Source organism: Anser cygnoides, chromosome 3 (genome assembly GCF_040182565.1).
Source record: "Anser cygnoides isolate HZ-2024a breed goose chromosome 3, Taihu_goose_T2T_genome, whole genome shotgun sequence".
NCBI classification, from domain to species: domain Eukaryota; kingdom Metazoa; phylum Chordata; class Aves; order Anseriformes; family Anatidae; genus Anser; species Anser cygnoides.
Window position 1 is genome coordinate 107,686,391 of NC_089875.1, and position 22,203 is coordinate 107,708,593.

Genomic DNA, 22,203 nt, shown 5'->3' on the forward strand with positions numbered 1-22,203 from the left:
CATTCTGACATTTGAGTTAAAATTCCTAAAATGTGAAAATATCATCACCTATGATTCAGGTTTCTTCATTGATATAGGAAGGACAAGGAATGCTAGACAGCAAGAGTGTTCAATGACACCTTCTGATTTACTACTTGAAAATGGCACTATAACCTTTAAACAAACGAAGCTTCACTTTCTGAAAGGGCAGAGTGTTTGGATCAGTCACTGACAGCTGGCAGCAAGAATGTAGCTGAAGGTTACAAGTGCTGGTGAAAATGGAACAAATACCTAACTAGAAGTATAAAACTGCGGGGGGCGAGGCTGGCAAGGCAAACTTTCCTTCCTTTAAAAAAAAAAAAAAAAAGTTTCATATCCAGGTTATTTTCTTTGAAGTCAAAAAGAACATTTATCAGGCAGTTCTGGGGTGTGCATATACGAGGAACAGCGGAAGAAGAATGCAATGGAGTGAAATTTGACTATGTCTGATCTGTAAGAATAAATCACTGAGTGCTGCTATGAAGTATAGTAAGTCGAAAGTGGCTGCTGTGGGCAAAAGTCTAGCCAGAAGTGAAGCTGAAGTACAGCCAGGAAGTGCTGCAATCTCACACCCTCCCAAAACCAAACAAAAAGCACAACAGAAATACTGAGGCAGGTATGCATTAAGTAAAGGTGTTTGGGGAACACAAGCTGCTGGGCAACTTGTGGAAGGAGCAAAAACTAGGACTCAACTTCAGACAGGCTAACATCTCCTCCACAGAAAAGTAAGACACATTTTGTTTTCCACAGATAAAATGAATAGAATATACAGAAAGAGAAAGTAGCTTTCCTCTGACTCACAGAGGAGACATCCCTGACCTAATGAAAGTAAGCCTGCACATACCCAAATGGAAAAATTTTAATTTTCCATTTAATAACAATGACATATATTTCACAGCCCAGAGGAGGGCCACAAAAATGATCAAAGTGCTGGAACATTTCTCCCATGAAAACAGGCTGAGAGATTTGGGATTATTTAGCCTGGAGAAGAGAAGGCTCCAGGGAGACCTTAGTGCAGCCACTTAATTCATAAAAGGGGCTTATAAGAAAGACAAAGAAAGACTTCTTACCAGGGCCCTTAGTGACAGGACAAGAGATAAGAGTTTTAAACTAAAAGAGGGTAGATTTAGGTTGAATATAAGGAACAAATTTGTTATGATGAGGGTGGTGAGATACTGGAATGTATAGCCCAGAGAGTTGTGAAAGCCCCGTCATAGCAAGTGTTCAAAATCAGGTTGGACCCCATTTTAGTAGTGACAACCTGAAAGTAATGACAGATATCCCCCTGCCCAAGGAAGGACACTGGATTAGTTTATATTTAAAGGTCCCTTCCAACCTAAACCATTCTATGATGCTATTTGTTAATACATGCAAGACATCCTGTCTTAAATTTTGTGGGCCTAATTCATGCTCCTCTTAGAAAAAGTTGATTATTTGACATCTCCCCATCACTACGCTTAACAGAATGACAGCATTAAAAATGAAAATGAAGCCAAACCTGCTCTGGTGGCTGCAATGACCTGGCAAGTTGTAGCCTTAAAGAAGCCAAGAGAAAATAAAAGAGGAAATTAACTCATTAACTCAACATAAAATCTAAATTTCTAAGATTTCTCTTGGCATGCAACACTTCACCTGTGTCACTGACAAGAAGTACGTAACACAAAATTAGAATCATGACAGGCATTAATGCCGTAAGAGATAATGAATTTCTGTTGATAACTGTATAGCACCTTCAAGTGACATAACAAAATGTAAGCGAAGGAATTAGAAATGTTAATTTTGCAAGAAGTTCATCTTAATAAATACAACTCAAAGTAACCATAATTGCTTAGTTAACAATTGCTTGGAGATGAATATGGTAACAGCAACCTGCCAGGAAGTCTCTTCAAGCCTTTAGCTCACGCACAAGTGACATGCCTGCAGCAGAAGTTCCTTCTACAGTAAAGAAGTTTGTTGCCATTACACCTTGGAAGTTCACCATCCTCCAAAACATCAGCAAATCATTGTAACAATAGACGTTTCCAGTCTTTGAGTGGTGCTGGATAACGCATAGGAAGTTGTTGATCAGTTTACGGAGTTAAGGCTTCTGGATTGTACCAGGCCTGTTGATGGAACCATTCCCTATGCAGGCTGGTCTTCCTTGAAAACCATTCTTCATTCCCTTCTATTCTTGACAATAGATTATCAACAATTAAATATATTTTGTGCATAAAATTGTCGCTTAATTATTTAATTTTCCTTCTCCCAGAAGTTAAGGCAGCTAACAGGCTATGGTAGTACCATAGTGGAAGACAACTTGAAAAAGGCATAATACACAAGACATGATTCAACACTTAAGCAAATCTCAGATGGCAGAAAAAGAGACTTGGAAGAATTTACTCAATCTGTTGTCATAGCCTAGATGACAGGCAAGGAAAAGAAAAGGAAAGATTTATTACATCAAGACCATCCTGGAAAACTCAAGCTTCTTCTCTAAAATTAGCAAGCTAATTTTTGTTCTCAGAGGACTATGAAATTCCTCTCATTGTTTTTGGAATTAGATATTACGTTATGCTTTCCTGTCCCATGAATACTCAGAAAAAAAAAAAAAAAGCAGTTTAAACAGAATCCTAACAGTAGACTAAAGCAATTTAGAAAACTGAAAAGGAGTGCCCCATGTGATAAATACAAGCTCTACTTTGGTTCCATGTTTTGGAAAAAATGGCAAGAAAACAGAATAATAAGGCATGGTGGCTTTTACCCATCTGCGCAGCTGAACTCCACCACAACTGCTCTCTCACTCCCCCTCCTCAAAGGGAAAGGGGGAGAAAATAGGATGGAAAGGGCTCAAGGATTGAGATAAGGACAGGGAGATCACTCAACAATTAGTCATGGACGAAATAGACTCGGCACTGGGAGATTAATATAATTTATTGCCTACCACTTTCAGACTAGAACAGTGAGAAACCAAAAAGCACACTAAAACCACCTTCCCCCATCCACTCTCTTCCACCTCCTCCCCCCAAGCAGCACAGGGGAACAGGGAATGTGGGCTGCCGTCAGTCCCTGACACTTCGTCTCCGCCGCTCCTTCACGGTCACTCTCTGCCCCTGCTCCACGTGGGGTCCCTCCCACGGGATGCCGTCCTTCCCAAACTGATCCTGCGGGGGCTGCCCACAGGCAGCAGCTCTTCAAGAACTGCTCCCACACGGCTCCGTACCACGGGGTCCATCCCCCAGGAGCAAACTGCTCCAGCACGGGTCCCCCACGGGCAGCAGCTCCCCCCAGACCCCCTGCTCCTGCGTGGGCTCCTCTCCACGGGCTGCAGCTCCGGCCCGGGGCCTGCTCCTGCGGGGGCTCTCCATGGGCCGCAGCCTCCTCCAGGCCACATCCACCTGCTCCACCGGGGGCTCCTCCACGGGCTGCAGCGTGGAGATCTGCTCCGTGTGGGACCCGTGGGCTGCAGGGGGACAGCCTGCTCCACCAGGGGCCTCTCCACAGGCCGCAGGGGAACCGCTGCTGCGTGCCTGGAGCACCTCCTGCCCTCCTCCTGCACTGACCTTGGGGGCTGCACGGCTGCTTCTCTTACATGTTCTCACTCCCCTCTTTCCATGCTGCTATTGTGCAGCAGGTTGTATTTTGTGTGTGTTTTTTTTTTTTCTTTACCCCTTTCTTCAGTCTTTCAGTCTGCTCTCCCAGAGGCCCACCCAGCATCGCCCACTGGCTCGGCTGTGGCCAGCAGTAAGGTCCCTTTTGGAGCTGGCTCTGATCTGACATGGGGCAACTGCTGGGCTCTGCTCACAGAGACCGCCCCTGCAGCCACCCTGCTTCAAAATCTTTGCTACATGAACCCAATTCATAAGGGAAAGCAGGTGGTAAAAAAGTTTCTTGCATATTAGACACATGAAGAGACTTCTTCTGCAGCGTTAACAGAAGCAGAACATACCAAACTCTTACAGTACATGCAATTAATAAATTTTAACTCTGTGAAATGAGCTAACACTTGAATTTCAGCTTGAAACTATGCGTTGAGCTGAGTATCAATTAATGTCTCATCTGAGATGTAAACTTTTTATATTAAAATAAGCCATCTACAAAACATTAAACCTACTACTAATGACTTGCAGTAAATTTGAATTAGGGTCTATTCAAATCCCTGGGACTATGGTAAAAAAATACCCTTCTGAAAGTATTATAGTGAAAGAATTGATTAAATTGACTAAAATTGTCATGATTATTGCACGATTTTGCACAATTTTTAAAGATTCATGTAACGTAGATAAGAACACTTGCTTTACTTTGCATTATAGAGTGCTTAACTCACAAAATGGCCATGACACCTCTGTGCAGCTGCCTCAGGCCGCTTTTCTGCCTGGAAGAGGGATGCAGGCTCCAGATTCCCCAAACAGACCACTCACCAGAGGTCTGTCAGAACCTTTTGACAATAAAGCTCATCCAGGCATTTGCTACAGCTCTTCAGATGCTGACAAAAATGAGAAGAGACAAGAACTCGTTGTTCCCTAACCTAAGACAAGAACTTAGTCTTCCATAAATTAATACTTCTCCCAACTCCTCTTCCAACACCACAACAGCAAAAGGCTTCAGCAAGCATGGGTATACTCTTCCCTTCAACTGATACTTACAATGGTTTCCAAAAAGACATAGATATTGGTTCAACTTTAAACTGCATAAAATGGCAAGGACAGTAAGAATCTGATTTTTTTATTTTTTTTTTTTTCCTGTACCTGATCAGATCCTTTTATGCTGGTACAAATAGTGGAGAAGTGATATGAAAATCTGCAACTGGTTGTTTTTTTATTTTGCCCGACTTGTTCTTACAAAAATAAACCAACAAAACTACCAACCCACCATCTGCATTAATTCTGATCAGTTCCCCAGCCTGGTTCAAACAAACCACACACACCTGAATTGGACAAGACTGAAACAAATCGCAGCTTTCTGATTCTTTCAGTTGCAATGCCAACGCATTACCAGCTTCAAAGGTCTAGAAAATTCTCACTTCAAAACACTTTTTTTTCAAAAGCTGTAAATCGCAGAAGATATGCAGCACTACTTTTCATTCTCTCCCAGGCAGTACTGAAACACAAGTTACATTGGTAAATTCTTCAAAGAGATGAATGACTTCATAATATGTGAACCAAAATAGTCACCTCTTACAGGTTTTTGGTTTGTTCTCTCCCTCACTCCCCAAAGTACAACAGATAAGGATAAAGTGAAAACTCTTAATTAACTACTGTGAATTTAAAGACGTGTCTATCTGTAAGTGACAGATTTTTAAAAACATATCTGAGGTCTCTTTATCTGTTATTCATCTATTTCAACCAAAAACTGACAGCTGACTTAAAAAACAAGGGCAGTAATAAAACTGTGAACCAAATAAGGTGATTGTGTTTCTGCCACTGCTGGTAGCACGGCTGCCACATCAGATGCTTAGTAATATTTAACACAGTAACGGGAGAGAAGCCGGGGTAGAAGAAGAAGCAGCAGTCTTCAGAAAAGGGAACAGACAGCAAGAATATCCAGGGGCTGAAGAAAAAAAAAAAAAAAAAAAGCACATACATTTTCCAAGGTTTAGTTGTTTTCCCATAGCTTCTATTTTGAATGCCTCATGAATACTGGTCCTTGTAGAAAATGTTTCTAGTTTTGTCTTACTGCAAAAATAGTATTCCAATGTACATGCGGATCTGAACAGCTCATAAAAGTTACTGTCATTTAAATCACTTTCATATTTTCTGCAAATAGGTCTTTTCCTCTCACATCACACTTATAATACACAGTTGCAGGTAACAAAATTACTTAAAACCCTGTTCCTGACCTTTTCTTTTAAAAATATCTACTTGCATTCATTTTAACTTAGGACTAAGAAAAATCCCAAGGTATGCCTCCACTTCTAACCTGCTGTTTCTTATTTATTCTGTATTCAAGCTATGGAGCTCTGCAAAACTTCACAGAGAAGCACTGAACTCCAAACATAAGAACTCACTACAAAGGACTACACCAGCAACCACTTATTTGAGAGGCATGAATGGAAATTCAAAGAAGTCCTAGAGCAATGGAGAGCAGACTCATAATTCTTACTGGAAATGAATCAAAAGAGGAGTGGCTGATAGACTGCATTCACAGTAACCTTGACACGTGCAAATTTTTTTTAGTTTAAACAACAAAGAGTTATCCCAAAAAGTCTTACTCACTGCAACTTATATTTTAAAGCAAATAATCCACTATTTGTACAATATTTTGTTTATGTATATATGTACATAGATGAAAAACATTTTAAGAAGATAAAGTACAGTTACTCTTAAGTTAAAGTCAAAATAAAGTTAACTCTTACTGTAACAGTCTTAGATTTTCACATGCTCAATAAACACTAAAATCCTGTCAACAATTAATTTGTGCAAAATCGAACATTTACACAAAGGTCCAAAAATGCACCCATAGATTTTAAGGTACAAAAATTAAGTTTTAAAATCAACAGAAGATGTCTTTGCCAGGTTAAATAAGACTTTCTATACAGTGTTTACATTTTGCATAATTCTTACTTCATAATAACTGGGATATGTTTTGCAAATTACTTCACAGCACATACTCAAAATAAATATTTAACATAGAAGGATTTTTCTAACTGTAGTTTTAAAAATTACACTCTACAGTCAGTATTTTCCAATACATTTTCATCAAAATAACAATTCCCTAAAATGAAACATCTCCATAACAAGTGGTCCTTCAAAGCCTTCTTTAACATCTTTCTTAATAAAGTCAGAGGTACAATAATTAGTAAAAAAAAAAAAAATCAGCAATGCATTTCTGACCACTCAGCTCCTACAACTACAATCACAACAATGTCATTGTTAAAAGGCCACTTGCAACTTACATCTATTTAGGAAATTATCAATGTTCTTGTTCTTCCTCAGTGCTGGGTAATCCAGATCAAGGACCAAAGAATTCAAGCCATCCTGAAAAGAAATAAAAATACGTTAACCGAGTACTAAAGGAATAATTACTAAAGGAATAATTACCACTTTTCTTAAGAGATACTATGCTGAGACTGGTTGTATGTTATTTAAACGTATTATATTCCTAGTAGGAAAATAAAACAAGCTCTCAAGTATGCTTATACACCACTCACCCCAAAGCAGTACAAAACACAGTGACAGGTTCCAGGCTGGTCTAGAAACAGTGCAGATACACTACCACTAGTTAGTGGCACTGGGACTTAAACTGAAGTAGTAGTTTTAATCTTAACCAGTAAGCAATCTTAATGCTTAAAGACGGATTTAATTACCCACGTTATTATTTTGATCACATTCTCTCTACCTTCTCATTCTGGCTGTTCAAAATCTGACAGCATATTTTTGCTCTTCGAAGGAAGACATGACGGTTCACCACATAATTCAAGCTCACAAGACGATACCGCTTAATTTTAAGGTGAGTCAAAAAAAGAAAGCAGAAGCCTGTGAACCATCCTGCTAATCAATGCTTTCATCAACTATCAACGCTGCCATCTCCACAACCGAGACCTCTCAGAACAGCAAAGAACAACATCACCAAAATCTGACCTAAAAATAGTCTCTTAAACGCCTGCTCCAAGGCTTAAACTCAATTCCACCTTTCAGCAGCCTAGAAGAACTTTACGGGTTATTCTCCAAAACACACAGCCTTTTCCAGTAACACAAGGACAAATAAAACTAAAAATTAGTTTCAGACATTGGGAGCCAGAGACTGCACTCATACTCAGCATCTCCAGTGTTTTGCCTTAACTGACGGTTTCGTTCACTGCTCTAAGAATAAAACCCAGAGATGGCTTCTTAAGGTTTTTGAACCTCAGCAGGGCACAGAGCTTATAGCCAGAGACCACATCATCTTTATTAATAAGCAACCAACAGAACTGCACAGCCTTCTTAACACCCGATACACATAAACGAGCCTATAGCTAACAATCCACACAATTATTTTTAAATATGCCTGGTAAGGGACTGTTTCTGTTGCAAATTCACTAAAATTATTATTGTTATTCTAATAATATACCTACCTGGATAGACTTAAAGGCAGGGCCCAAGATTATTAGATACCCACCAAATGCCAGCCTATGCTAAATATGTATATATACAAATAAGACTCATTGGTAGAGATGTCACTTTTCAGTTTCACCGCATAAAAACATTAATGATTAAGCACATTTTCAAAGCTGAGAGATTCAATTGCTTTGTTTTTATATTTTATCTTATTTGTTTTGCCTCCTAGCAAATGAAAGTGTCTTGGGAAACATCACTAGCAGCCACGAGACCGTTTATGGAAAACAGGAGTGGCTGAAGGAATCACAGATGTATTTGTGTGATTTCCTATACAGATGACTAAAGGTCAGAGACTACAAGCTTGCCTTTCCTCTTTAATTGGTGTGAAAACATAATTAGCATCCCATTAGGATCATCTGTGGGGTTCCTAACTGGACTACAATTATTGTATTTGACGTAATCATAAAACATCAGACTCACAGACGCATTACAACATTGCATGAAGCATAAAACTTCATCAAAGGCAAAAACTCTTGAAAGGTCATCCCAACAAGTAGGAAATCAAGCAAAGGAAGCAGGAGGCCTGCCTGGATGAAGAAAGAGCTGCACTCAGACATGAAAAGAAGCGAGGGCAGGTGACCCAGGAGGACGGACCTGATGTCCCATCGTGCAGGAAACCCAAGGCTGACCTGGAGGTGAGGGAAGGGGATGGAGAAAATGCTCCTGAAAACCATTTCTAAACACATGAACGGCAAAGTGATCGGTAATAGTCAGCATAGATTCATGAAGGAGCAATCACGCTTACCAAGCTGACAGCCTTCTGTAATGAAGCAACTAGTTTGCGGATAAGGGGAAAACCGTGGATGTTGTTTACCTCAATTCTATAAGATTTTTGGCGTTGTCTTCCACTGCATGCTCATAAACAAGCTGACAAAGCACGGGTTACACAAGTGGGAGGTGAGAGGATTGAAGACAGGCTGAAAGACTGGGCCTGGAAGACTTTGATCAGGGGCAGAAAGCCCAGTTGAAGGCCAGTCACTAGTGGTACACCCCAAGGCTCGATACTGGGGCTGGCAATGTTTAACAGCTTTATTAATGACTTGCTGCACCCTGCAAACAAACAAAAATAAACTAGGGCACGCGGCTGACACACCAGAGGGTTGGGCTGCTATCCAAATGGACCTCAACTGCACAGCAAGAACGTCAAGGGGAAATGCAGCAGGGGAGGAACAACCCCAGGCACAGGCTTCACTTTTTAGACCTTTTTTTATTTTTCTTTTAGACATAACTTTTTAGAACTTCTTTATTAAAGCAAACATAAAAGCGTTAGTAAGCCCAAAGGGAAGGCGATGAATAATGCACAGTATCAATCGTTAATTACTTTAAGAACAATACTTATAGCCATTACTTAAGTCTCGATCGTAACTGCTACTGCAAAACCCATTAAGGAGAAAGGAGCGATGCACTAGGACATCGTACTCGTCTTTCAGAGGGATAGAAGACAGTATATTCTTAAATTTGATTAAATTTTTATGAAAGATACAATAAATCTAAAACAAAGTAACAAAGCTGTTAAATGCTCATGAATTAGTCCCTGCATGAATTGTACAGGAGTTGTCCAATGACCTGGACATAACCACCTGAAAGGATTCTGAGCACAGACGACTTCCTGCAAAATAATGTAATAGACTATGTCATTCCAAACTCTTTATTTAGCAAGTACTGCCTTCCAAAAAAGGATAACTTATTCTACCAGACAGAGCATGTCAGCAGAAATACACATCTTTACCTTGCAACATGTAGAAAAGGACCATATTGGATGATATGATGGAGAAGAGATGGGCCATCTTTTAAAATTTCACCTAGCACAATGAAGTCCCAATCCCAATGAGCTGGTAGTCTAGCTCTAACAACACCTAACTCTAACAACAAATACTTACACTATTTCTTTCTTCATAGTCTAATTCCTTATTTACCACTTATTTGCCATTCTTCCTTCTTTGTTACTGAAACTATCACTAACAACTGCCCGTGCATTTTAAGGGAGAAGATGTAAAACACATCTTCAAGATGTGTCAACACAGATCAATGTGGCACATTTCTATTCTTCATATTTTGGGGGGAGAAAAGAGGGGAGCTCAATTGCTATTTTAATGCTTTTTAGGCAAAGATATTTTAGAGGTTGCCCAAGTAAAACATTGTTAGGGTGCTCTATTTATATCTTATTCACAAAGGTAAAATAATAAAGTTAGCAACTCCAAAAGACGTTTTAGTGAAGCTGGATTACAAGGTCCAAAAGAACCATAACTTCCAATTTAAACTGAGCTGTACTTAATTATTTTAGATATCACCTTTTTTCCTTTGTCATTCCAATTCCAAAAGGTTTTTTTTTTTGTTTTATTTTTTGGGGGTGGGAGGAAGGTGGTGCAGGGATATAAAAAAACCTGAACCATATTTGCAGATAATTTTTGATTAGCTCTGTCTCCTTTTCATGGACCGCTGGTAACAATTTTCACAAGTAGCTATTAGAAACAGAAATTTGAGAAGAGCGCAACTGCCTGGTAACTATTTGGAAGTCTCCTAGCTCTTGTGGATATAACGATGCAGCTGGCATCAGAGAGGTGATTAGTATCAGCATCATGACAAACAGAGTGTCAATTTGTTTTTATCCCTGTGAACAAACCTTATTAGCATCTTTCAAAGACAGGATTCTATGCTCTTAAACATAATTTTAAGTTAAGAGATTGCAAATTCTTATCAACATGTACTTTATAAAGACTTGTGTCTTGCACGTTAGCATTTTGTTAAAAAGTGTTTCACTAAAGCTTTACATTTTCATTAAAAGGCCTTGTTTACATTACTTAACACTAAAATTGCACTACAGTTAGGTTGGGTCAAAAGACTACACAGTAAAACAGAACACTCAAACCAAAGATAAGCAATCCAGGAAATGACATCTCCTCTGTCTAGGCCTCACAGATAAGTCACTTGAACCAGGAAATATGTTATTAAAGTGATTTCACTGTTCGCTTCCTCTTTCTGCCATTACAAAAGGTTCAGAAGCTAAACAGGACAAAAATAGCAGCTTCCAAACAAACACGTTGTTGGCAAAGACAGCTCTCTCTGCCCACACCATTCCATTAAAAGCCTTTTGCTCTTGGCAAACAGGCTGAAACACTCTCCCTAGATTGTCTTCCAACACTGAAGTCCAAAGTAGATATTTTTGCACCACCATCCTACATCAGGAGAGAAGAGCTCCAGGCCACTGCGGTAGCAGAAATCGCCTCTGGGGACAACGTGGAGTTTTACTTTCTCAGAGAGCAACTTGTACTGTTGCAGACCTGGATGAAATCACGAAAAAATAGGCAAGAAAAATTCAGGAGATATGAGAACTAGTAAATGTTCGTTTTTTCTCTCTGACAAAAGCGACTGTTATAGGGAAAAATAATGGTAGCTTCCAACCAGTTCAATGTTAATTGCCACCGAAGCCCTTACAGAATTAAACCATGCCATGCCAATTCTGATTTTTAAAACTAAAACAGCTATTTTAACCCGTCCAAAGTTGATACACACATATACTTTCCACAGGATGTCAAAACAGCTTTGGCTACTTCAATTTACTTCTTATTGTCATGATGAGAAAAGAGTAAAACAAATCAAAACCAAAAAGTAAGAAGAAAACTCAATAGCAGCAGTATCAAATGCTTCCTTAGTATTCACAGGAAACAATTCATAACCCTGAAATATTTGGAAAAAAACATTACATGTAAGAAACCCAAAACACTTTTCCTTTCCCCTTTGCCAGCTTCCCAAATCCTCAAATACAATTTAATAAGCTATGCTGCAGTAAGAAATAAGGACAGAAAAGTCTGTAACTTCAGACTACATTTTTCTAACTTGACCTACGTGCTTTTTAAAGCAGAACTTCCTCAATCCATGCACATGTGAACTGACCATCTAATGATGCTTCACCATGATTATATCCCCACTATATTCTTCTGTATGCCACATGGACCCTTAAATGATTTTGGTCTTTCCTGATTAATTATGTCTTTCCATAATATAGAAGTTACCTTTGGATATAAGCTCAGTAACAGTATACAAAAGGAAAAAGAACCAATAGGTCATATGCAAGACAAACATACTGTTTTCCCAAGTTTATCCTACTCCAGCGATCATTAGGCTACCTTGTAATTCATTTTTATCTTATTAAACCTTAATTAGTTCCTGAAGGAATAATTCGCACCATGATAATGCAGCCAACATTTATTGTCAGAAGGTCTTATTTTTCTATAAGTTCTTTAACATTGTACATTAAATAACAGATTTAAGGTCAGACATGTACTGCGTATATATACTTTAGGAACCTAAAAGTAGTTGTTGCCACAAAATATGTATGTAAATACTTCACGGGTTGTACTTGCCATCTGATTTCTGTATGATATGGAGATAAACAAGTATTGATGCATGATTTAAATACTGTCTTTCAGTTGAATAGATGTAGATTCTTTTTTCATTGTACAATACCTCTCAGTGTCTGTCATCATGTGCTACATCCTACATGCATGTTTTAATGGTTTTACAGTATTATGTCAAACTCTTCAGTTGTAAAGATAGGATGACAACAGACTGAAAAGTACTTCATCCTTAAAGATCAGCAAAAGAATAACCACAAAGCAATTTTTCAAGATGCAACTAGAACAACAGAAAGGCAAAGATGTATAATCACTTATAGCTTACAAGTGACAAAAGGAAATGACAGAAGATATTTTATGTAAGAATGATTAAAATAGAATCATAAAATACCCCAAGTCGGAAGGGACACACAAGGATCAAAGTCCAACTCCTGGCTCCACACAGGACCACCCCAAAATCAGACCATGTGTCTGAGAGCATTGTCCAAACCCCCCCTGAACTCCAGCAGGCTCGGTGCTGTGCCCACTGCCCTGGGGAGCCTGTCCCAGTGCCCAACCACCCTCTGGGTGCAGAACCTTTCCCTAACCCCCAGCCTGACCCTCCCCTGTCCCAGCTCCGTGCCGTTCCCTCGGGTCCTGTCGCTGTCCCCAGAGAGCAGAGCTCAGCGCCTGCCCCTCCGCTCCCCTCGCGAGGGAGCTGCAGGCCGCCATGAGGCCTCCCCTCAGCCTGCTCTGCTCTGGGCTGAACAAACCAAGGGCCCTCAGCCATTCCTCATATGTTTCGCCCTCCAGACCCTTCATCATTTTTGTAGCCCTCCTTTGGACACTCTCGAATAGTTTTATGTCCTTGTAATACCGTGGCACCCAGACCTGCACACAGTACTGGCAGTGAGGCCGCACCAGCTCAGAGCAGAGCGGACAGTCCCTTCCCTCTACCAGCTGGCTGGCAGTGCTGTGCTTGATGCACCCCAGGGTACTGCTGGCCCTCCTGGCTGCCAGGGCACGCTGCTGGCTCATATTCAATTTGCCATCAACCAAAACCCCCAGATGCCTTTCTGTGGGGCTGATCTCCAGCATCTTGTCCCCCAGTCTGTACGTGCAGCCGGGGTTGCCCCTTCCCAGGTGCAGAATCCAGCACTTGCTCTTGTTAAACTTCACAGCTCTCTAATTTGTCATGATCTCTCTGCAAGGCCTCTCCATCCTCAATGGAGTCAACAGCTCCTCCCAATACAGTATCATCTGCAAACTTACTCAAAACACCTTCTGCTCCTACATCCAAGTCATTTGTGAAAACATTAAAAAAATGGAAAATAAAAGAGAACTGGAAAATAAAAGTCCGTCATAGGTTAAGAAAAGCAAACCAAACACAGAAAGCTCAGGTTTTCCACGCTTTCTTCAACCTTTTTTCCTTAATGTTATATATCTGGACATACTTACAAGGGATAAGAACAAAAGAAAAAATCATAATGAACATCACTACACCTAAGAAAATGTCCTGAGAGCGTCAAGATCAGCTGAAATTCACTCTAAAATACTTAAGGGGGCTGTCCTAGTCAGTCAATATTTTTTTTTTTGAGTACTCAGGAGAACAGGAGAGATCAACAGGACTAAAAAGGGCAATCCAAAGAATTACCTTCAAAGGGCAGGGGGGAACAACTTTCCAAACTATAGACCTGAATGCTCAGGGAGAGGGAGCTAGAAAAAGATTTTAAGTAATTTGTAAACACCCAGAACGGGTAAGATCCTCACTGCAAGTTTTTTGTATTTCTCTCAAAAATAAAATCATAGAATAGTATCATGTAACTGATTTCTGGCAGAACACGTGATAAAGCAGAGCATCTTACCATAGGAATAAAAGAGAAGATTCACCTTTCAAATTAGAAAAATAAGGAATTATACTGTACAGGGAATCATGGAGAAATGTCTGAAAGGTAATTATCAGGAGTTTGGTATAAGACTTTGAAAAGTGTGTCAAATAAATTCACCTGGGTTTGTCCTGTTCCAGTTCAACAGGATATTTTCCTTACCATAATAAAGAAAGAAAACGAGTAATTTATCTGTTAAAAGCAAACAAAAATCAGCCAGTGATACCAAAGCATAGAATTCTGAGCACATGGCTTTTATTGTATTTTAAATGATCTCAAAATGAAGAAATATTTTTTAAAGATATCAACTGAAGGGATGAGCATGAGAGAAAAGAACCCACCAACATATGCTTTTGACGGAAATGTAATTTACATAACATGAAAATGGGAATAATTAGTAAACAGTAAGATAACAGTACAAGACGCAGGGTTACAGCAGACCAGAAGTCAAATCTAGGCTGTATGAACAGGAGGTTCACTGTGTAAAACCTCACAGAGGACTCATGTTGTTTACGTGCTGTTATAGTCTAAACCAGAGTATAATCCCTATAAGGATTGCAAAAGAGCAGCAGCTGGAAAAGAACTGAGGGGAGGCTAACAAGAGTAGTAAGTGATAAGCAACATGTACTAGGGAACACTGTTGAAACCAGAGTCTTCAGTCTTAAAAAAGATCAGCTTAACAGGAGACATGACATCTCTTTTCAGAATGTAAAAAGCTGTTATGAGCAATGATGGATGGATGTTTCCCCACATTACCAGAAACACCGTAAGAAATTAGCTGAGTTTGGAGGAAGATTTAGGTTACAGATTAGGAAAAGAAAAAAAAAATCTAAGTAGCAATAACGACAAACTGACATAATATACCTAACCAATAAAGCTGAGAAATCTGCCTTACAAGGGATTAACGGGTTAGACAAATAGCTGTTACAGTAGATCCATCCAACCATATATCCTACCTCTCTAAAGAAGACTGTACTAGTGATCCCTAAAATCCCTTCCGAGACTACTTGGAAACTCTTCATAAATGAGTTGAAGAAATGCATAAAAGCAGGAACTTAAGCCAGAGAGAGAGGACTGAGAAAAAGAGTCTATCAGGAGCTGTGGGCAAAGGTACAGCAATTTAATCTTTAAAATATTATTCATTTTAATAAAAACAATGATTAAACAGTTAACCATTGCAAAAATGCATGTTTTCTTCCCAAATACATTCATTAGTTGTTTCTCTGCCAAATCAGTTGCTGCTATTTTCTCCTTAAACCTTGGTAGAATAAAACAGGTCTGCATGTCTTGCTAGTTAACACTGTAGCCATGGAAAATTCAGCAGTTCAGCATAATCTGTTTTTATCTGAAGTCACTGTACATTTCCATGTTCTGTAGTTAGCTTTGATTTTAGAGTTCTTTTTGCTTTCAAAAATTACTGTGTACTGAAGCCAAGAACTGCAAACCTGTTAAAGTAACACCGGAGATAATTTCCTATTAATTTGAATTCTCCAAGGCCTTTAATAGTAAGCTTAGCTTCTTAACAAGAGAACAAAAGCAGTATGGTGATTTCCACTGTTAACTCTCCTGCAGCAAGCCATTTATGCATCGATTCAGAAGATTTCCCAAGCAATCAAGCAGAACAGCACAAATACTAGAACTGCGAGTAAACTATCTACGGATGCACAGAAAACAAACACGAACCTAGAATTGCTTCTCTGACACCCTGAAAAAGTGGAATTACCTCCTGTTCCATAAAAATCCAAATGGAAAATGCCACGTCTTATTCATCTGTTTTCCTAAGCAGCACTTTCAAAGCCTACAGCTGCAGGAATCAGTGGTAATACAAAGAACACAGATAAAAGGTCAGGGAGCTCATCTGCGGTTGAGGTAGGAGACGGATGTACAGTCTATTCTTAAAATCCTGTTTTCACCACAAGGCCGTCCTTTGTTTCATATTAATTAAGGGCTCTGCTTCTCCATCATGAAAAATGTTTCTATTTATCTTTTCTTACCCTCAAGCAGCTCAATCTGTGAAGTGAGTTTCAGCAACAAGCCACTGCACCTTGCACCACCTGAGACATTTATCCCTCAATTTCAACATAGCTTATTTTTAGAGAAATATATTTCACATCTATTCCTTCATATATATGGTTTTACTAATCTATTTAGCAGTCTTGGATAATAATATGTAAGAACCAATCTGGCAACTAAAAAAGAACACTTATTAGAGTACATAATGAAAATTGCAACAAGCTGCTTTATAGTAACTAGAATTGTAAAAAATGAGACCTGAAAGAAAAAAAATCAAGATGCCATTTAGAATCATCCTCCCCTAAAAGCAAGGTTAACTAGAAGTAACAAAAGGACTTTTATTTTTTTCCCCCAGTCACTTATTCGGAACAAAAGATTACAAAACCTCCTAGCACTAAAAATATCAGCGACTGTTTAGAATATTTCTAACCCCAATAAATAATAGTTTGCCTATCATAGTATCTCCTGCCTAACCTCAAAGTTGATGTCAGCATACTGATCAGTAGCACCACATATATCTTAAAATATAATTCCATGAACCCTGATTTCCAGTTAAAGTGATAAATAAAACTGAAGCAATCAAAACCACATCTAACTTTGGAGTAGACAATTTGCATGCCACATGGAGAAATGTAGAACACTTACTGTCACAGATTGATTTTTCATTTTTATTTTTTAAGAGGTCAAGATAACCAGACTAATCCAGGAAGCATCAGAATGCTTTGACCCATATACTAGCAAAAATGGCACTGTTTCTACATCAGGGGAGAAACAATTCATGTCAAATAGAAATAGTCAAAAGAGAGTTTAACCATTTGCTGCTGTTCACATACTAACACATGGATATGTTTTATGAAAAACAATTGGAAAAGAAAATAATTGTAAAAATGACTGCCTGAAGAATGGGAGTCTGCAGGTAAGAGAGAGCATGAAAAATGTAATGTCATGTAAACAGACACAGAAAAAAAGAAAATGGGTAAAAATAATTTTAAATGCTGATAAGTCAAAAGACCTTGCTCACCCTTAAACTACTCTTGGTCCACTGCCTAGTATTATACACAACACAATTAGCTTAAGATTTGCTTTGAATGAGTACCTACCTAATAACTGGAAGAAAATTAATGGAATTTAAACAAAATGAGTATGCATAATAATTTATACCAACCACCAATATCTCAAATAACTGAAGCAAAAGTTTATCAACATAAAGAAAACCAATTTTTATTTTTGCAATAATATATATGCATTATGTATTGGTAAGGAGATAATTATTTTACTCCAAAGAAGCTAAGCAGCCCTAAAAAATGTCTCACATAAATAGATTTGACAAAGGAAAATTACAAATCATTTTAGCCTATTTAATTAAAAGCATATTTCAAGGAAACATTATATGAACGCCTTATTTTTTAAGGCAAAATGACAGTATTTGTATCCATTCGTAATCTTAGCTAATACAGGCTTTATCTTTCCTATTATAAATTTTAAAAAGGGGCATCTAATTCTGTGGAATCAGTTTGAAGAAAGGTTAGTGCCTTTCTTTAGCAGAACTGTGTGTCCATAAAGCATAACTCCCACTTCATACATAAGATTAACTTCACTTGGAGTTTCAGACAAGCACAGTGCAATATCCTTCTCCACCATCCAATATGCACCCTACCCTAGAGACAACCTTCACTGATGACTCGACTGCAGTCAAATTTACTAATAATTTTGTCTCTCAAAGAGATAATGCGCTCTTTGATAAAATAAACTTACATAATGAAAATATGTTTAAATACCTAATATAACGGAAATACCAACTAAATTCCAATTCCTGTGTCAGGACTACTAATGAGATATTCTAGGCTTTATAAAGTGTAACAGGAACTTTTGTAGATGAATTCTGCTGAAACTCGAAATGTATGCTTTTAGGGCCTGATTAGACTAATCTCCCATCCCATGTAAAATTCATGAGGACTATTTTTCATCAATGAACTGAAATTTTCTCACCAACTTCAATAATAAAAAGCTATTTAAGAGGTCACTAGCCTCCGCTTTTTGCAGTGGAAAGAAATACTAACTAGATTTAATGGTAAATTCAACTAGAAGTGTTTGATCTTCCATGTTTTTCTCTGGAATAAAAAGAATATGTCATGAAATCATTTGAAGAAATTTCCTATTACTGAAATAGTGGCAAAAATAAAAAGAGAAGAAAACCACATAACTGGCTGTCCTGTAAAAAAAACAGACCAGAATCACACTTGGCATAAACATTAAGTAGCTGCTTTGAGCAGGGGATGGACCCAGATGACCTCCCAAGGTCTTCAAAGCTGAATTATTCTGTGATTCTACAATTACATTTGACCTGAGCACGTGCAAGTCGGCACCATTAAGGTCAGCTTTTATACCAATTGGTCCAAAAAGGTCTGGTTCAGCAGAAGATAGTCCCTAAATATGGATTTTTTTATTGCTTAAAAAAAAAAAAAAAGTTTAACAGAGTGTGGTTGACAGCAACCTCTTCTCTACAGATTTTGACAGACTTAATTCTGATGAAGCCTGATGAAGTGAGGGTCTACTGTAATCTTCTGCTGTTATTACTCATTTTTCAAGTCCCTAAGCACAAAGTTTATTATGTGCATAAGTAGGTATTAATTAGGTATTTCATCTAGAAGATCAGTCAGGACTTTGACATTGCAAACAACTAACCCATAAGGTTGGGAACAGATTTTGGTAAGACCTTTGACCTCCTTAGTTAGACAAAGAGGCGGTCCAAAGGGGCATGGAAGAGATCAGGTAATTTCTTCTGAGGAATTTTTCAACTACTTAATCAATAAAATAATTCAGTCATGGAAGAAAAATGGTTGCTTAGTCACTAAAATCTTAAGATTTTAAAATAAGACTTTAACGTCAGGATAAGTGCAGAACCTTGTTTTAGAAGTAAGAAGAATTCATTATAAAATATAAATTTCTACCAGAGTCAATCACAAGCTGGGGAAAATAACAGCTCTTGGCTTCTGATCATTTTATCTAGCCATAACTTCCATCCAGTGCATCTTGTTATATACTCTGTATTATGAATCAATTTGCAGATTCCTCTTCCAGCAACTAAATATTGGAATGACTGTGATTAAACCTACTTCTCTCAAACTTTAGAGTTACGCTGCCCTTGCAAAACCACAATATATATGCATACTTGTATATCCTTGCACACAGACATTAAGATCGTGGCAATGAAAGGATATAAGGGCAGTAAGAAAGGCTGCTATCAGTAAATCAGCACCAAACGTAAGTACATGTGGGCATCCTTTCTCAGGGGGGTAGGAGAGAGAGTGACGGAAGGCACAGAAAAGACCAGGTGAGCTTTTTTGCTGCTGTCTCCTGGGACACACACCACTCTCCTCCAGGGACCCCGATGGGATGCATCTGAGGGAGCTTTGGAGCAAGTCAGAATCATTACCGGGCTGCTCTCTACCACCCTAAAAAGGTCATGGCAACTCAGGAGGTTGCTGATAACCACCAAAAGGCAAGTGTCATGCCTGTCTCCAAGAAGGGCATGAAAAAGGATCTGATGAACTACAGGCCTGAATTACAGTTAGCCTCAGGTCCCAGGACAGTTATGAAGCTAATCTCTCTGGAAGCTATTCCCAGATAGATGAAGAAAAAGATAACTGAATAAACTGACTGCAAGCAAATTGCATCCAATCAATCTGACGGCATTCTAACACAAGAGGCAACAGACACAAGCTGCCACATGGGAAATTGCAACTGGCTATATGGAAATGTTTTTTCCACCAATGGAGTGGTCAAATATTGGAACAGGTTGCCTAGAGATAAGGTGGAGTCTGTATTTGGAGATTCTGAAAACATAACTCACCATAAAACCATCATCATCTAATGGACCTGCTTAAGAGCATATCAGTGGCTTGGGCCAGAAGACCTCCAAAGGCCTCTTGCTTCCTAGACTACTCTATGATGGGTGCCTTTATTCAATTCTGTAAAAATGCTTCAATCAAACAGAGCTCAATTATTGTCAGGATGCCATGTAAACCTTCAGAAATGCCACAAATTATTTGGCTAGACAGTGCTGTTAGAAGAGCTGACAGGAAATTTTGTAAAACAATGCTTCTTCGTGAGTTGTATTGTCACAGCGTCATCGATCAGGGATGATGGCCTGTCTGCGGAAGATCGTGACGTGGTTTTGTTTTGTACTGCTGTCATATCTAAGATAAGAGATGGATAAACACAAACTGGAATACACAGAGCATCAAAGGCAATCACCTTAGATCTGCTCTCCTACATTTGTGGTGACTCATTAAAATAATTTGCTATTTGGATCCCAGTTAACAATAGGATGGAAGGCAAATGAAGCTAGCATGCAAGAGACTCATCGTGGAAGATTTTTTTCACATCATAGAGTAAAGCTGGAACTTATTGTCATGGAATGTTTCTGCTGCCAAGAAGCTCGCGTTGGTCTGAAGGCTATTTGATTCAACAGAGATGGAGCTGTCAAAAGCTACGAGACAGAAAACACTCCAACTACCTCAGGAAGCTCCTGAATTGTGTTGCCTACACAGGCTGAGAGATTTTAATAGGACAGGAAGTTTTCTTCTCTTACACCCTCTCCTAGGCATTTCTAGCAATTGGCTACTGATGAAAACAGGGTATTAGGCTAGACAGATTCTTGGTTCAGTCTAGTTTCCATTCTAGTCATTCATTTTCATGTTATTACTCTGGGCAACTGTCTCATTATTCCTACAGAAGCTGCTACAATCCCAACAAGTAATTACAAGGAAATGAAACAGAGGCTGTTCTTCAGCCCCAGTGTTATATCCTCTGTACAAAAGAGGACATTAAGGGGTCAAACTCAAAAACACCCAAGGAAAAGGAGAAGAGCTTATCAATGGAGACCAGCACTCTGAAACTAGTAGTGCACTGCATCTTACCTCAAATGTAAAAAAATGGAGGCTGGGTTCAAATGTCAGTTCTGGCAACAACCAAATCAGGTGTCATTGCTATAAAGCAGGTTATGAGCTTAACGAAAATATTTGAAAGTACCTAGCATTGGCTCCAGATGGAATAAAATGGGTTTTCTCATCTTAGCGATACACAGAACAAGAAAACTATTTATCATTTAGTGATATTTTTATTTAAGTAATAACACATCTATTTTAAGCTAACATACGTATCTGGGAAATAGTATTACCAATATATACACATACAGTTATACGTTAAAAGTTTTCCAAAATTTAGATATAATAGACTGAAGGCTGAGCGTCCAACATCATTTCACTTCTCCTTCCACGTGATAATAATCCTTCCAGTGTGGAATGGGTGGATATGCAATACGGCTTTGTATCCTCTTCCCGAGATGCAACTTATCTCTGATTCAGTGAAAACAAAACCAACAGTACTGAGTGTATAAAATTTCTCTTTGGTTATTTAAAAACAACATTCCAGGTACATTCAATGCTCTTAGGACTTTATTTTCATTACTGCACAAACAACGCAAAAAACACTCACACTGCAGTTTCTGAAATAGCATGACTGATTATCAATTTTACAGCTGGTTAAACCTCATTCTAGTTAGAAAAGGCTATTTGTTGTGGTAATACTCTAGATGGTAATTGTGAAATAAAGTGGGACACTTGGTCTGCCATTTGCATAACAAATTCCGAGCACATTTTTCTTCCCCAGTATCCCAGCTGTAGGTGCAAATCAAACAGTTGGGTGCACTTATGTATACACCAGATCTTTTTGTTTGCATTTCTGAAAAGGAATCGTATCAAATTAGCAAAGGAAACCGCAGTCTTCTAAAAATACCCCAAATCATACTGCAATTCCCTAGACTTCTACTGCTAAGAGTGAAAACAGTTAGAAGTTGTAAAAGAATGTTAAATGTAT

The 22,203-nt window shown here is 38.7% G+C and overlaps 1 protein-coding gene across 3 annotated transcripts in view; it reads right to left on the bottom strand.

Annotated features, from left to right (window-relative positions):
• ROCK2 (Rho associated coiled-coil containing protein kinase 2) overlaps nucleotides 1-22,203 on the bottom strand; it is a 104,020-nt gene that overhangs the window by 54,060 nt on the left and 27,757 nt on the right. For all 3 annotated transcript variants that reach the window (XM_066994934.1, XM_066994936.1, XM_066994935.1), the window contains one exon: nucleotides 6,890-6,971. In XM_066994934.1, coding sequence (XP_066851035.1) covers nucleotides 6,890-6,971 — 82 coding nt within the window. Of the gene's footprint in view, nucleotides 1-6,889; nucleotides 6,972-22,203 lie in introns of those variants that run through there.